Source organism: Bos taurus, chromosome 28, assembly GCF_002263795.3.
Source record: "Bos taurus isolate L1 Dominette 01449 registration number 42190680 breed Hereford chromosome 28, ARS-UCD2.0, whole genome shotgun sequence".
Taxonomy (NCBI): Eukaryota; Metazoa; Chordata; class Mammalia; order Artiodactyla; family Bovidae; genus Bos; species Bos taurus.
Window position 1 is genome coordinate 3,325,749 of NC_037355.1, and position 14,301 is coordinate 3,340,049.

Sequence of the window (14,301 nt, forward strand, 5' to 3'; positions counted from 1 at the left end):
GCGGGCAGGAGTACCTGATCACTGGAGAAGAATATATAGAACCACGCAAAACTCGAGATCAAGCCCTGAGTCTTTGGAGTGGGAGCACTGACTCAAAGAACCTAAGCTACCAGAGAACTAACCCTAGGGAGTATCAAATAATGAGAACCCACACAAAGGAAACCACTTGAATACAAGACCCGGCATCACTCAACCACCAGTAGCACCCTGTGGAGGACACCTCATCCAAGCAACAAACAAAACAAAAATACAAGCCAAATCATCAGCAGACAGGATTAGCAGCTCACTCAGCCTTGCCCATGAGAGGAAAAACAAACAAACAAACAAAAACAACTAAGCACAAATCTCACTATATACGAAGCTTAGACAAACCACTCGATCAACCCTAGGAGGGCAGAAACCAAAAGGAAGAAAGAATTCAACCTTGAAGCCTGGGAAAAGGGTACCTCAAACACAGTAAGTTTAAAAAAATAATGAAAAGGCAGAGAAATACTACACATATAAAGGAAAAAACTAGAAACACAGAAGTTCAAATAAATGAAGAGGAAATAGGCAAACTACTTGAAAAAGAATTCAGAATAATGATAGTAAAGATGAGCAAAAACCTTGAAAACAGAATGGAGAAAATGCAAGAATCAATTAACAAAGACCTAAAAGAATTAAAGAATAAATATACAGAAAAAACAACACAATTACTGAAATTAAAAATACTCTAGAAGGAATTAATAATAGAATATCTGAAGCAGAAAAACAAATCTGTGACCTGGAAGATAAAATGGTGGAAACAACTTTTAAAGAGCAGAATAAAGTAAAAAGAATGAAAAGAACTGAGGATAGTTCCCAGAAGTCTCAGAGACTTCTGGGACAACATCAAACACACCAACATTCAAATTATATGGGTCCCAGAAGAAGAAAAGAAAAAGAAAGGGTATGAGAAAAATTTTGAAGAGATTATAGTTGAAAATTTCCCCAACATGGAAAAGGAAATTGTTGGGAAGCCCAGTACAAAATAGCCGGTTAGAGGAAGTCCTTGGGAAAATGGCGAAGGGCCAGAAATACCCCGGCTTGGTGTACTTGGGCAGAAAAACATCTCCTGCCTTTGGTTATGCCCAGCACCAAGATTTAATAATAAATATTAAGGATGTTGCTTGAGAAAACGGGTTATGGGGTAAGCACATGGGTCACTTAGAGCGCGCTGTCCTTGAAATATTTTTACTAATTAGGTGTTAACCCCATACGCGCTCTGCTGACTGTATACTCTAAGCTCTTTGTTCCTACTTCTATAAAAAGGCTTGACTGCAGAAATAAACTTGTCAGTCCTTGCAAGAGACTGTCCGAGTGTCATTCTTTCAGGTTCGTCGCTTCCAAGTCCTGGGGAGAAAATCCCCAACAAGTGGCGCCACGAACAGGGACTTGAAAGGAAGGCTGAACAAAGCGACGAGCCCCTGCAGAAAGAGGTAAGCAGGATGGGACAACATAGCAGTAAAATTCCTTTCATTTCTATAATGCATCATTTTTTGAAACAAAACGGTGTTAGTGTTTCAAGAGATCAGTTGAATGACTGCTATCATATACTACTGGAACATAATCCATGGTTCCGGGAGAAGGGGACGCTTGATCTTGATGTATGGAAAAGGGTTAAGAACAATGTTTTGCGAGCATATCGGCAGGGAGTTCGCATTCCTCCTCAATGGTGGGTTACCTGGTCACTCATACGGGCTGTCATAGAACAAATTGAAGGACATAATGTTGATTTGGAGATAGAGACTGTTGGGTCTTTGCATGAATACGAGCTTAATGAATAAGACATGCAAGGTGCTTTGAAATGCAAGAATGTCATGCTCAATCAAACACAAACCCTGGAAAAACAACTTGAGGCTGTATCTATTAAGGATGTGCCAAAACCGAAACCGCTTAAGGCGGAAGTCATTTCGTTCAGCGGACAGCCCAAATCTGAGGCTTTTCTTTCTGCTGCGTCTGTAACTGCAGTCGCTAACCTTGCTCGTACTAACCGCTTCACTCCTCCTCGGGAGATACCTGCTTGTGCTTTCGCTTTCCCAATACAATTTGATCAACCCGTCCAGGGTCAAAATTCTTGGGCCAGTGTAGATTTTAGCATGTTGTCTAGCTTTAAGAAAGCATGTACTCTGTATGGACCTACTTCTCCTTACTGTATAGAATTTCTCAGAGGATGGGCTGACCATTGGATGCCATATGATTTTTTTCAAGTAGCAAAGATGGTTTTAAATCCTCAACAATTACTGCAGTGGCAAATGTGGGTTAGTGATGAGGCCCGACAGCTGATGATTGACCAGCAATCTCGTGGTAACCCTGCCAATTTAACTTATGATATACTGACTGGAACATGGACTATGGCCGATGTAATGGCGCAATTAGCTAATATTACCCCTGAGATGTTGCATTTCATTAAAGAAACTGCCTGCAGGGCGTGGGCAAAGGTTGATAATGCTAACTCTGATGGTTCATTTGTTAAGATTATTCAAGGACATGAGGAGGAATATTCTCAATTTATAGGAAAATTAAAGGATGCAGTTGAGAAATCTATTAAGGATGTGACTTTACAAAATATTATTTTAAAACAACTTGCTTTTGAAAATGCTAATGAGGAATGTCGATCCGTGCTCAGACCAATTCAAGAGACTGGCTCTCTTATGGAATATTTGAAAGCATGTAGGGACAACGGATCTATGTCCCATAGAGCAAAATTGGCAGCATTGGAAACCTTTAATATACAGAAAGCTGCTAATGCCAAATGTTTTAACTGTGGGAAGCCCGGCCATATGAAAAAACAATGTCGCATGCTAACACAGGCCGGAAAAAATACTACTACTTCTAATAAGAAGAGACCCCCAGGAGTATGTCCAAGATGTAAAAAGGGGTTCCATTGGCTGAATGAATGTCATTCTAAATTTGATAAGGATGGAAACACTTTGAACCCCGGTGCACAATAAAAACAACAGGGAAACTGATAAAGGGGTCATCCTCTAGCCCCACTACAAAAGGAGGACCTAGCGTTATGATGCTACAAGCAGCTACATCTAAGAGTGCTTGCATTGATATACCTAGTCCTTATGATATGGAACTAATAGAATTATACAACCCCCACAAAATTCCCACTGGATATTACGGCCCTATTCCGCCCGGGACAGTGGGACTGATTTTGGGACGTAGTAGCTGCACAATGAGAGGTTTAGTGGTATTGACTGGTGTTGTGGATGAAGATTATGAAGGGGAAATACATGTTATGGTAAATGTTGTGAAAATGGGAAATGTATACTTACAAAAAGGGAAACGTTTTGCACAATTATTACTTTTGCCATATGCCAAACCAATGAAGGCATCTGATAAAGTTCGGCAGGGAGGCTTTGGCAGTACCAACCTTACTGCTGCACTATCCACCTTATTAAAGGAACATCAGAAACCCATGCTTACTTTACGCATATGGGGAAAAAATTTCACGGGCATGTTAGATACTGGAGCTGACATTTCAATCATTAGAGCTGCAGAATGGCCCCCTTGATTGGAGTAAGGTTGTGGCTCCTTCTAGACTATTAGGAGTGGGTGAAGCTGATGCCACAAAAACTTTTGTCAGTGCATCCTATTTCCAAGTGTATGGCCCTGATCAAATTGTAGCTTATCTTAAACCATATATTACTAATATGCCTATCAATTTATGGGGACGGGATTTTCTTCAACAAACGAAAGCCACAATTTCTTTAAATGAACATTTTTAATGGAGGCCATTGAGTTAACACCGCTGCCTCTCAATTGGGAATTTGATACCCCAGTATGGACACCTCAATGGCCCCTAACTAAAGAAAAATTGGCAGCTCTTATGCAATTAGTAAATGAACAATTACAAAAAGCTCATATAGAACCTTCATTTTCCCCGTGGAATTCCCCTGTTTTTGTAATAAAAAAGAAATCAGGAAAATGGCAAATGTTGATAGATTTAAGAATTGTTAGTAATACCATGTTACCTATGGGGCCCTTACAACCCGGATTGCCCTCCCCTTCTATGGTACCAAAAGGATGGTCTGTAGTTATTATTGACTTACAAGACTGCTTTTTTACTATACCTCTGCACTCTAAAGATAGAAAACGTTTTGCCTTTTCAGTTCCTTCTATAAATCACATGGCTTCTGTTAAAAGATTTCAATGGAAGGTGCTACCTCAGAGAATGATGAACTCTCCTACCATTTGCCAATATCTCATATCTGTTTTATTACAACCCATTAGAGATAAGTATCCTACTGCATTTATAATTCATTACATGGATGATATACTTCTTTCTATGGAATCTGAACTCTGTTTGCAACAGTTATATAATGAAGTTACTACTACTCTTCAAAATCATGGCCTGCTTGTTACACCAGATAAAATTCAGTGGAAAGCACCCTTCAATTATTTAGGACATGTTATGGAAGAATCTAAAATCAAACCTCAAAAAACTCAAATTTCTGTGCAGTCTCTACACATGCGGAATGATTTTCAAAAATTGCTAGGAGATATTAATTGGCTGCGGCCATCTGTTGGCATCCCCACCTATGCCTTACAAAATCTATTTAAAATTTTAGAGGGATCCCCTGACCCTAATAGCCCTAGGCAGCTAACGAAAGAGGCCAAAGAAGAACTGGCCTTAGTGGAGAAACGCATTCAACAATCTTTTTCAACTTGGCTAGATTATGATCAACCAGTTTCTTTATATATATTCCCCACTGAACATTCGCCCACTGCAATTATAGCTCAGCATAGCCCAATAGAATGGGTATATTTACACACTAAACAGTCTAAAAAAATTGTATCATATATTGAGAAAATAGGGCACTTAATTGTGTCAGGAAGAAGCTGTATACAAACTTTGACTGGATTTGATCCATATGCAATACATGTTCCCTTGACAAAAAAGGAATTACAAATTGCCTTACAGTATAACTTGACCATGCAAATGGCATTAAGTGATTTTTCAAAATGTTATCTCATTTCATTTGCTGAAAGGAAAATTATGGGACTTTCTACAATGTACTAAATTCATTGTAACTAATATCATTGCATCCCAGCCTATTTCCAATGCACCCACCTGTTTCATTGTTGGCAACAAGAAAGGCATAGCAGGGATTGTCGGCCCTGATATCAAAGAGAAATTACCCACTACCTATTCTTCAGTACAAAGAGTTGAGTTGTATGCTTTATATGCTCTTTTGTCGCTTCAACCATTATCCTTCAACGTATATACTGATTCCAAATACCTTGCTTCCCTTTTTCCTGATTTTGTTACCGCCTTTTTATACAACCTAGATGAAGAATTATATACTCCCGTTTCACAGACTCAGGCTTTAATTCGCTCACATACGGAACCTTCCTTTATTGCACATATACGTGCTCATTCAGGTTTACCTGGCCCTCTGGTTGCAGGAAATGATGCCTTTGACAGGCTCATAGCTCCCGTTTTTACGTCTGCCAGTGACGAACATGCTAATCTTCATACCAATGCTAACAGATTGCACTCTAAATACTATATTCCTCTCACTGAAGTGCGGCGTATTATTAAAACCTGTGATGTCTGTGCCCCTCTGCACTTACAAACTACGATTTCAGGAGTTAATCCCCGGGGGCAACAGCCTAACTCCCTTTGGCAATCTGATTTCACTCACTGCTCCTTAAGAAAGTTTTCTTTGCTCTTTGTCTCAGTTGATACATTTTCAGGCTTTATCTAGGCAGTACCTGTCTCTTCAGAATCCAGTAAACACGCCATTTCCACACTCTTACTCACCTTCCCCGTTATGGGGATTCCTTCTGTCTTGAAAACAGACAATGGACCTGCATTCACCTCGCATTAGTTTCATTCATTTTTATCAGAATGGAACATAACACACATTACAGGAATACCCTATAATCCTCAGGGTCAAGTCATTATTGAAAGAGCCCACCGCACCCTAAAAACTCATTTATTAAAACAGAAAGGGGGAATATGGAAGAGGAGACACACTTCTTATCCCATGAACCCTCAATTACTATTATCTTTAACTCTTTATTCCCTGAGTTTTTTAACCTTAACAAAAAATAATTCTGATACTCGTGCAGATAGACATTTTGCAGAAGACAAAAACAGCAAATTAGAAATCAATACACCAATATGGCATAAGCAATTTAATCAGTGGCTGCCAGGAATCTTATGACTCCTAGGCAAGGGTTATGGTCTTGTCATTGCAGATGGAGAGGAAATCTGGGTTCCCCTTCGCCATGTCCGTTACCAAGAGGGACCCCAAGACCGGACTCCCTCGGGAAGTGATGAAGTTGACGCAAAGGGTCTTGTCAATGACCCTGGAGGAGCCAATGAGGAAACACCATTGTCTGAATCCTTACCCGACATGGGCTCAAGTGAAAAACATGACTCATCAAGCTGAGCAGACACTGAAGAGTACTGGAACTCCTATGACTCCAGATAAGCTGTTTCTGGCAATGTTAGCTGTTCTTTTTTGTTCCTCTGGGGTAAGTGCAAAATATGTTTATTGGGCATACATACCCAACCCACCAGTTCTCTCCATAGTGGATTGGGTAGATAAAGCCTCTATGATCTTTACTAATGACAGCATGCATTTTCCAAGTCCCTGGTCCACAAAGCGACCAATTCATGAAGAAGATGAGGGAAAGCCAATCAATATTTCCATGGGATTCAAAACCTTGCCTATCTGTTTCGGATCTCATCCCCTTTGCGTGACTATCTTCCCACAGTGGTGGGCATACTCTGCCAACAATGGGACTGCTTTGCATCTGGGAATGTTTGCTATGGCATCTTTCTTACTTAATGGCTCCAAGCGACATTATCCAGGCCAGATAGCCAACTATTCGAACTCGCTTTTTCAACCAGAGGAACCTTCATGTCATACTGTATCTTGGAGAAGAAAACAGGAGATACAACCGTTACATTGGTCTGATTGTCGAGGCCAATTTAGGAAAATTTCTATATTTCAGCAAAATCATACTAATCATACATTTAAATTTGTTGACTGGGGACCTCACAGTTTGTTTGTAAACTGTTCTGAAGAGCAGGAGGAACATCATAATTGCTCCTGGTTAATAGATCAAGCATTGGAGGCTTTCATAAAATTAAGACAAGTTTCTGGACTGATAAGGACATATTGCTGAATTGGTATAACGGGGGCTTATCACCCCCACAACCCAGGATTGTTGTCCCCATTGTGGGGCCAGAGCAATGGCACATTTGGAAAATTTCAGCAGCCTTAGAGCACTTTGCTAGTGTTTATGGGACTATGGTGTGTTTCATCCTTCTAATTATACCTTCCTATACAATAGTACTGGCTATATTCAATTGTGTGTTCACCTTCCATACTTGTTTATTGTAGGGCATTTTTATATTGACTTATCGGCCAAGATTGTCAATTGTACTGCATATGCATTGTATACCTGCCTTAATCACATCATTTCATATCACAATGCTAGCATTGCGCTAGTTAAACAAAGACCTGAGTTATGGCTTCCTGTAAACTTAACTGAGCCTTGGACTGATTCTGTATTTCTTTCTGTATTGTTGAAAACTGGACTTAGGCGATATAAGCGCATCATTGGGTGGATTATTGCAGGCATCTTAAGCCTTATCTCCATTGTGACTGTAGGAACTTTGTCCGGTATGGCTTTACATAATTCTATACAAAGTCATGATTTTATCACTGCTTGGCACAAAGACTCTCATGATCTTTGGACTCGACAAGCTCAAATAGATCAGCAATTACAAACATGAATTAATGAGTTACAAACTGTGGTTATCCACTTAGGAGATCAAGTGCAGCAACTGACTTTCCAAACACGTATACGTCATCACTGGAATTTTACTTCTTTTTGTCTGACTGACATGCCCTATAATAGCACTGAATATCCTTGGGATAAAGTTAAAGCGCATTTGCAGGATCTCACAGATAACTCAAGTTTAGACATCAATTTGTTGAAACAACAAGTTGCTAATTTTCAAGTTAAGGTACCTAAGGAATTGTACAGCACTCAATTTTACGATACTTTAACCAAAACCCTATCATCTCTAGACCCTAGAGCTTGGTTTTCAGGAAGTAACATTTTTATATATGTATTAATTACCCTGCTTTTTCTGTCATTGCTTATAGGATTCAAATGTCTTTACTCAAGACTCCATGCCTCCCACAATGGAGTCCAACTAGCAGCTGCCGTGCTTAAATTAAAAACAAAAGGAGGATATGTTGGGAAGCCCAGTACAAAATAGCTGGTTGGAGGAAGTCCTTGGGAAAATGGCGAAGGGCCAGAAATACCCCAGCTTGGTGTGCTCAGGCAGAAAAATATCTACCTTTGGTTATGCCCAGCGCCAAGATTTAATAATAAATATTAAGGATGTTGCTTGAGAAAACAGGTTATGGGATAAGCACATGGGTCACTTAGAACGCGCTGTCCGTGAAATATTTTCACTGATTAGGTGTTAACCCCATACGCGCTCTGCTGGCTGTATGCTCTAAGCTCTTTGTTCCTACTTCTATAAAAAGGCTTGATTGCAGAAATAAACTTGTCAGTCCTTGCAAGAGACTGTCCAAGTGTCATTCTTTCAGGTTCATTGCTTCCAAGTCCTGGGGAGAAAATCCCCAACAGAAATAGTCAATCAAGTTCAAGAGGCACAAAGAGTCCCATACAGGATAAACCCAAGGAGAAACATGCTAAGACACAAACAAATCAAACTAACAAAGACTAAACACAAAGAAGGAATATTAAAAGTGGCAAGGGAAAAGCAACAAGTAACATACAAGGGAAAACCCATACCTATAACAGCTGATCTTTCAGCAGAAACTCTGTCAGCCAGAAGGGAATGGCAGGATATATTTAAAATACTGAAAGGGAAAAAAAATCTACAACCAAGATTAATGTGCCCAGCAAAGATCTCACTCAAAATTGATAGAGAAATCAAAAGCTTTTCAGACAAACAAATGTTAAGAGAATTCAGTACCACCAAACCAGCTTTAGAACACATGTTAAACAGACTTATATAGTCAAGAAATACAAGAGAAGAAAAAAGATCTACAAAACCAGCTGCAAACAATTAAGAAAATGGCAATAGGAACATATATATCAAAAATTGCTTTAAATGTAAACGGATTAAATGCTCCAACCAAAAGTCACAGACTGGCTGAATGGATACAAAAACAAGACCCATATATATGCTGTCTACAAGAAACCCACTTCAGACCACAAGACACATGTAGACTGAAAGTGAGAGCATGGAAAAATATATTCCATGCAAATGGGAAGCAAAAGAAAGCTGGAGTAGAAATCCTCATATCAGACAAAAGAGACCTTAAAATAAAGAATATTACAAGAGATAAGGAAGGACACTACATAATGACCAAGTGATCAATCCAAGAGAAAGACATGACAATTGTAAATATTTATGCACCCAACATAGGAACACCTCAATACGTAAGACAAACACTAACAGACATAAAAGGAGAAATTGACAGTAACACAATAATAGTAGGAGACTTTAACACTCCACTCACACCAATGGACAGATCATCAAAACAGAAATTTAATAAGGAAACATAAGCCTTAAATGGTACATTAGATGAGATGGATCTCATTGATATCTTCAGGACATTCCATCCAAATGCAGAAGAATATACCTTCTTCTCAAGTGCATATGATACATTCTCCAGGATAGACCACATCTTGGGTCACAAATCAAACCTCAGTACATTTAAGAAAATTGAAATTTTATCAAGCATCTTTTCCAACCATAACACTATGAGACTAGATATCAATTATAAGAAAAAAGTGTAAAAAACACAAACACATGGAGATTAAATGATACACTTATAAATAAGCAACAGGTTACTGAAGAAATCAAAAGGGAAATCAAAAAGTTTCTATAAACAAATGACAATGAAAACACAACAACTAAAAACCTATGGGATGCAGCAAAAGCAGTTCTAAGAGGGAAGTTTATAGCAATACAATCCTACCTCAAGAAACAAGAAAAGCATCGAATAGACAACCTAACTTTACATTCAAAATAACTGGGAAAGAGAGGGAAAAAACCCAAAATTAGAATTAGGAAAGAAATCATAAAGGTCCAAGCAGAAATATATGAAAAAGAAATGAAAGAACAATAATAAAGATTAATAAAACTAAAAGTTGTTTTTTTGAGAAGATAAGCAAAATTGACAAATCTTTAGCCAGACTCTCAAGAAAAAAAGAGAGAAGAATCAAATCAACAAAATTAGAAATGAAAAAGGAGAGGTTACAACAGATGATGCAGAAATACAAAGGATTATAAGAGACTATTATGAACAACTATATGGCAATAAAATGGATAGCCTGGAAGAAATTGACAGATTAGAAAAATTCAATCTTCCAAGACCGAACCAGGAAGAAATAGAAATTATGAACAACCCAATTAAAAGCACTGAATTTGAAGCTGTGATCAAAAATCTCCCCAAAAAACAAAAGCCCAGGACCAGATGGCTTCACAGGAGAATTCTATTAAACACTTAGAGAAGAGCTAATGCCTATCCTTCTAAAACTCTTTTAAAAAAATTGCAGAGGAAAGAACACGTCCAAACTCATTCTACGAGGCCACCATCACCCTGATACTGAAACCAGACAAAGACAACATAGAAAAAGAAAACTACAGGCCAATATCACAGATGAGCATAGATGCAAAAATCCTCGACAAAATTTTACCAGACAGAATTCAGCAACACATCAAAAAGTTCATACACCACAATCAAGTTGGGTTTATTCCAGGGATGCAAGAATTCTTCAATATATGCAAATCAATCAATGTGATATACCATATTAACAAATTGAAAGATAAAAACCATATGATTATCTCAATAGATGCAGAAAAAGCCTTTGACAAAATTCAGCACCGATTTATGATTAAAACTCTTCAAAAAATGGGCAAAGAAGAAACCTACCTCAACATAGCAAAGGTCATATATGATAAGCCTACAGCAAACATTATTCTCAATGGTGAAAAATTGAAAGCACTCCCCCTAAGATCAGGAACAAAACAAGGGTGTCCAATTTCACCACTATTATTCAACATAATTCTGGAAATCCTAGCTACAGCAATCAGAGAAGAAAAAGAAATAAAAGGAATCCACATCAGAAAAGAAATAAAGTTCTCGCTGTTTGCAGGTGACATGATATGTACATAGAAAACTCTAAAGATGGTATCGGAAAATTACTAGAGCTAATCTGTGAATTTAGCAAAGTTGCAGGATACAAAATCAATACATATAAATCATTTGCATTTTTATATACTAACAATGAAAAATCAAAAGGAGAAATTAAGGAATCAGTCCCATTCACCATTGCAACAAAAAGAATTAAATATCTAGGAATAAACTCACCTAAGGAGAGAAAAGAACTATACACAGAAAATTATATGACACTGATGAAAGAAATCAAAGATGACATAAACATATGGAGAGATATTCCATGTTCCTGGGTAGGAAGAATCAATATTGTGAAAATGACTATACTACCCAACACTACTACAGATTCAGTGCAATCCCTATCAAATTACCAATGGCATTTTTCACAGAACTAGAACAAAAAATTTCACAATTCATATGGAAACACAAAGACCCCAAATAACCAAAGCAGTCTTGAGAAAGAAGAAAGGGAGTGGAGGAATCAACCTCCTGACTTCAAATTATACTGCAAAGCTACAGTCATCAAGACAGTATGGTACTGGCACAAAAACAGAAATATAGACCAATGGAACAAGGTAGAAAGCCCAGAAATAAACTCATGCACCCATAGTAACCTTATTTTTGACAAAGGAGGGAAGAATATACAATGGGGCAAAGACAGCCTCTTCAATAAATGGTGCTGGGAAAACTGGACAGCTACATGTAAAAGAATGAAATTAGAACACTTCTTAACACTATACACAAAGATAAACTCAAAATGAATTAAATACCTAAATGTAAGACTAGAAACCATAAAACTCTTAGAGGAAACATAGGCAGAACAATCAATGACTTAAATCAAAGCAAGATCCTCCATGACCCACCTCCTACAGTAATGGACATAAAAACAAAAGTAAACAAGTGGGACCTGATTAAACTTAAAATCTTTTGCACAGCAAAGGAAACTATAAGAAAGGTGAAAAGACAACTCTCAGAATGGGAGAAAATAATAGCAAATGAAACAATTGACAAAGGATTAATTTCCAAAATATATAAGCAGTTCATATAACTTAATACCAGAAAAAAAAAATCCAAATGTGGAGAAAAGACCTAACCTAAACAGACATTTCTCCAAAGAAAACAAACAGATGGCTAACAAGCACATGAAAAGATGCTCAACATCGCTCATTATTAAAGAAACGCAAATCAAAAGCACAATGAGATATTACCTCACACCAGTCAGAATGGCCATCATCAAAAAGTCTACAAACAATAAATGCTGGAGAGGGTGTGGAGAAAAGGGAATATTCTTGCACTATTGGTGGGAATGCAAATTGATACAGCCACTATGGGAGACAGTTTGGAAATTCCTTAAAAAACTAGGAATAAAACCACCCTATGACCCAGCAATCCCATGCCTAGGCGTATACCCTGAGGAAACCTAAATTGAAAAAGTCACATGTATCCCATTGTTCATTGCAGCACTATTTACAATAGCTAGAACATGGAAGCAACCTAGATGTCCATTGCTAGATGAATGGATAAGGAAGTTGTATATACACCATGGAATATTACTGAGCCATAAAAAGCAATGGATTTGAGTCCATTCTAATGAGGTGGATGAACCGAGAACCTATTATACAGAGTGAAGTAAGTCGGAGAGAGAGATAAATATTATATTCTAACATATATATACAGACTCTAGAAAAGTGGTACTGAAGAATTTATTTACAGGGCAGCAGTGGAGAAACAGACACAGAGAATTGACTTATGGACATGGGGCAAAGGGAGGAGAGGGCAAGATGTATGGACAGAGTAACATGGAAACTTACATTACCATATGCAAAATAGATAGCAAATGGGAATTTACTGTGGCTCAGGAATCTCAAACAGGGGCTCTGAATCAACCTAGAGGGGTGGGATGGGGAGGAAGATGGGAGGGAGGTTTAAAAGGGAGGGGATATATGTATACCTATGAATGATTCCTGTTGAGGTTTGACAGAAAACAATAAAATTCTGTAAAGCAATTATCCTTCAATTAAAAAATAAATTAAAAAAAAGTAAGGAAGTATTGTTACATGTTAGCATAAGAATGAATGGCAAAAACATTATACTAAGTGAAAGAGCCAGGCACAAAGGCCACATCTTTTACAATGTATATTTATATGAAATGTCCAGAAAAGTTAAATTTAGAGATAGAAAGTAGATTAGTGGTTGACTTGGGCTGTGGGTAGGAATGGGGAGTGTCTAAATGGATATGAGTTTTATTTTGAGGGAGATGAAAGTGTTTTAAAATGAGGTTATGCTGTAGCCTATTATATAGAGTGAAATTAGTCAGAAAGAAAAGCACCAATACAGTATACTAACACATATATATATAGAATTTAGAAAGACAGTAACAATGACCCTATATGTGAGACAGCAAAAGAGACACAGATATATAGAACAGTCTTTTGGACTCTGTGGGAGAAGGGTGGGATGCTTTGAGAGAATAGCATTGAAACGTGTATACTATCATATGTGAAACAGATCACCAGTCCAGGTTCGATGCATGAGACAGAGTGCTCAGTGCTGGTGCACTGGGATGACTCTGAGGGATGGGATGGGGAGGGAGTTGGGAAGGGGGTTCAGAATGGGGAACACATGTACATCCATGGCTGATTCATGTCAATGTGTAGCAAAAACCACCACAATATTGTAAAGTAATTAGCCTCCAATTAAAATAAATAATTAAAAAGCAACAAAACAAAAAATAAAATGAAGTTATGGATGGTTACACAATTCTGTGAATAAACTAAGAACTTGCTGAATTAAAATAGCTGACTTTATGGTATATAAATTACACTGTCACAAAGTTATTAATAAAAAATTAATTTGAAAAATAAATAGTTCTCACTTTGGGCCTCAGCTTAGAGGCTGTAATTTCCAGGAAAAAAATGGCCTGTGTTCCATTGCTCTGCAGCCTTGGCCAGGTTACCCAAATTTGCCTCACCTCTTAGCCTGAAAAGGAACAGTGGGCTCCAAAGATGACTGTTCTGAAGTCCTGAAGAGGGGAGAGGCAAGGGAATGAATTCTCTCCAAGAGCCTCCAGGAGGAATACAGCCTT

General features: G+C 38.0%; 1 protein-coding gene across 1 annotated transcript; it reads left to right on the forward strand.

Annotated features, from left to right (window-relative positions):
- Nucleotides 1–1,235: 1,235 nt before the first annotated feature.
- On the forward strand, nucleotides 1,236–8,563 carry LOC132344115 (endogenous retrovirus group K member 25 Env polyprotein-like). Its single transcript, XM_059882638.1, has 2 exons — nucleotides 1,236–1,457; nucleotides 6,235–8,563. Exon 2 carries the CDS (start codon nucleotides 6,235–6,237, stop codon nucleotides 7,168–7,170), a length of 936 nt encoding a protein of 311 aa, XP_059738621.1. The 5' UTR covers nucleotides 1,236–1,457; the 3' UTR covers nucleotides 7,171–8,563.
- The last annotated feature ends 5,738 nt before the right edge of the window (nucleotides 8,564–14,301 follow it).

What these genes read in the sequence shown, in the direction of transcription:
- LOC132344115 (XM_059882638.1), top strand. Translation starts at nt 6,235, where the DNA reads ATGGAGAGGAAATCTGGGTTCCCCTTCGCCATGTCCGTTACCAAGAGG.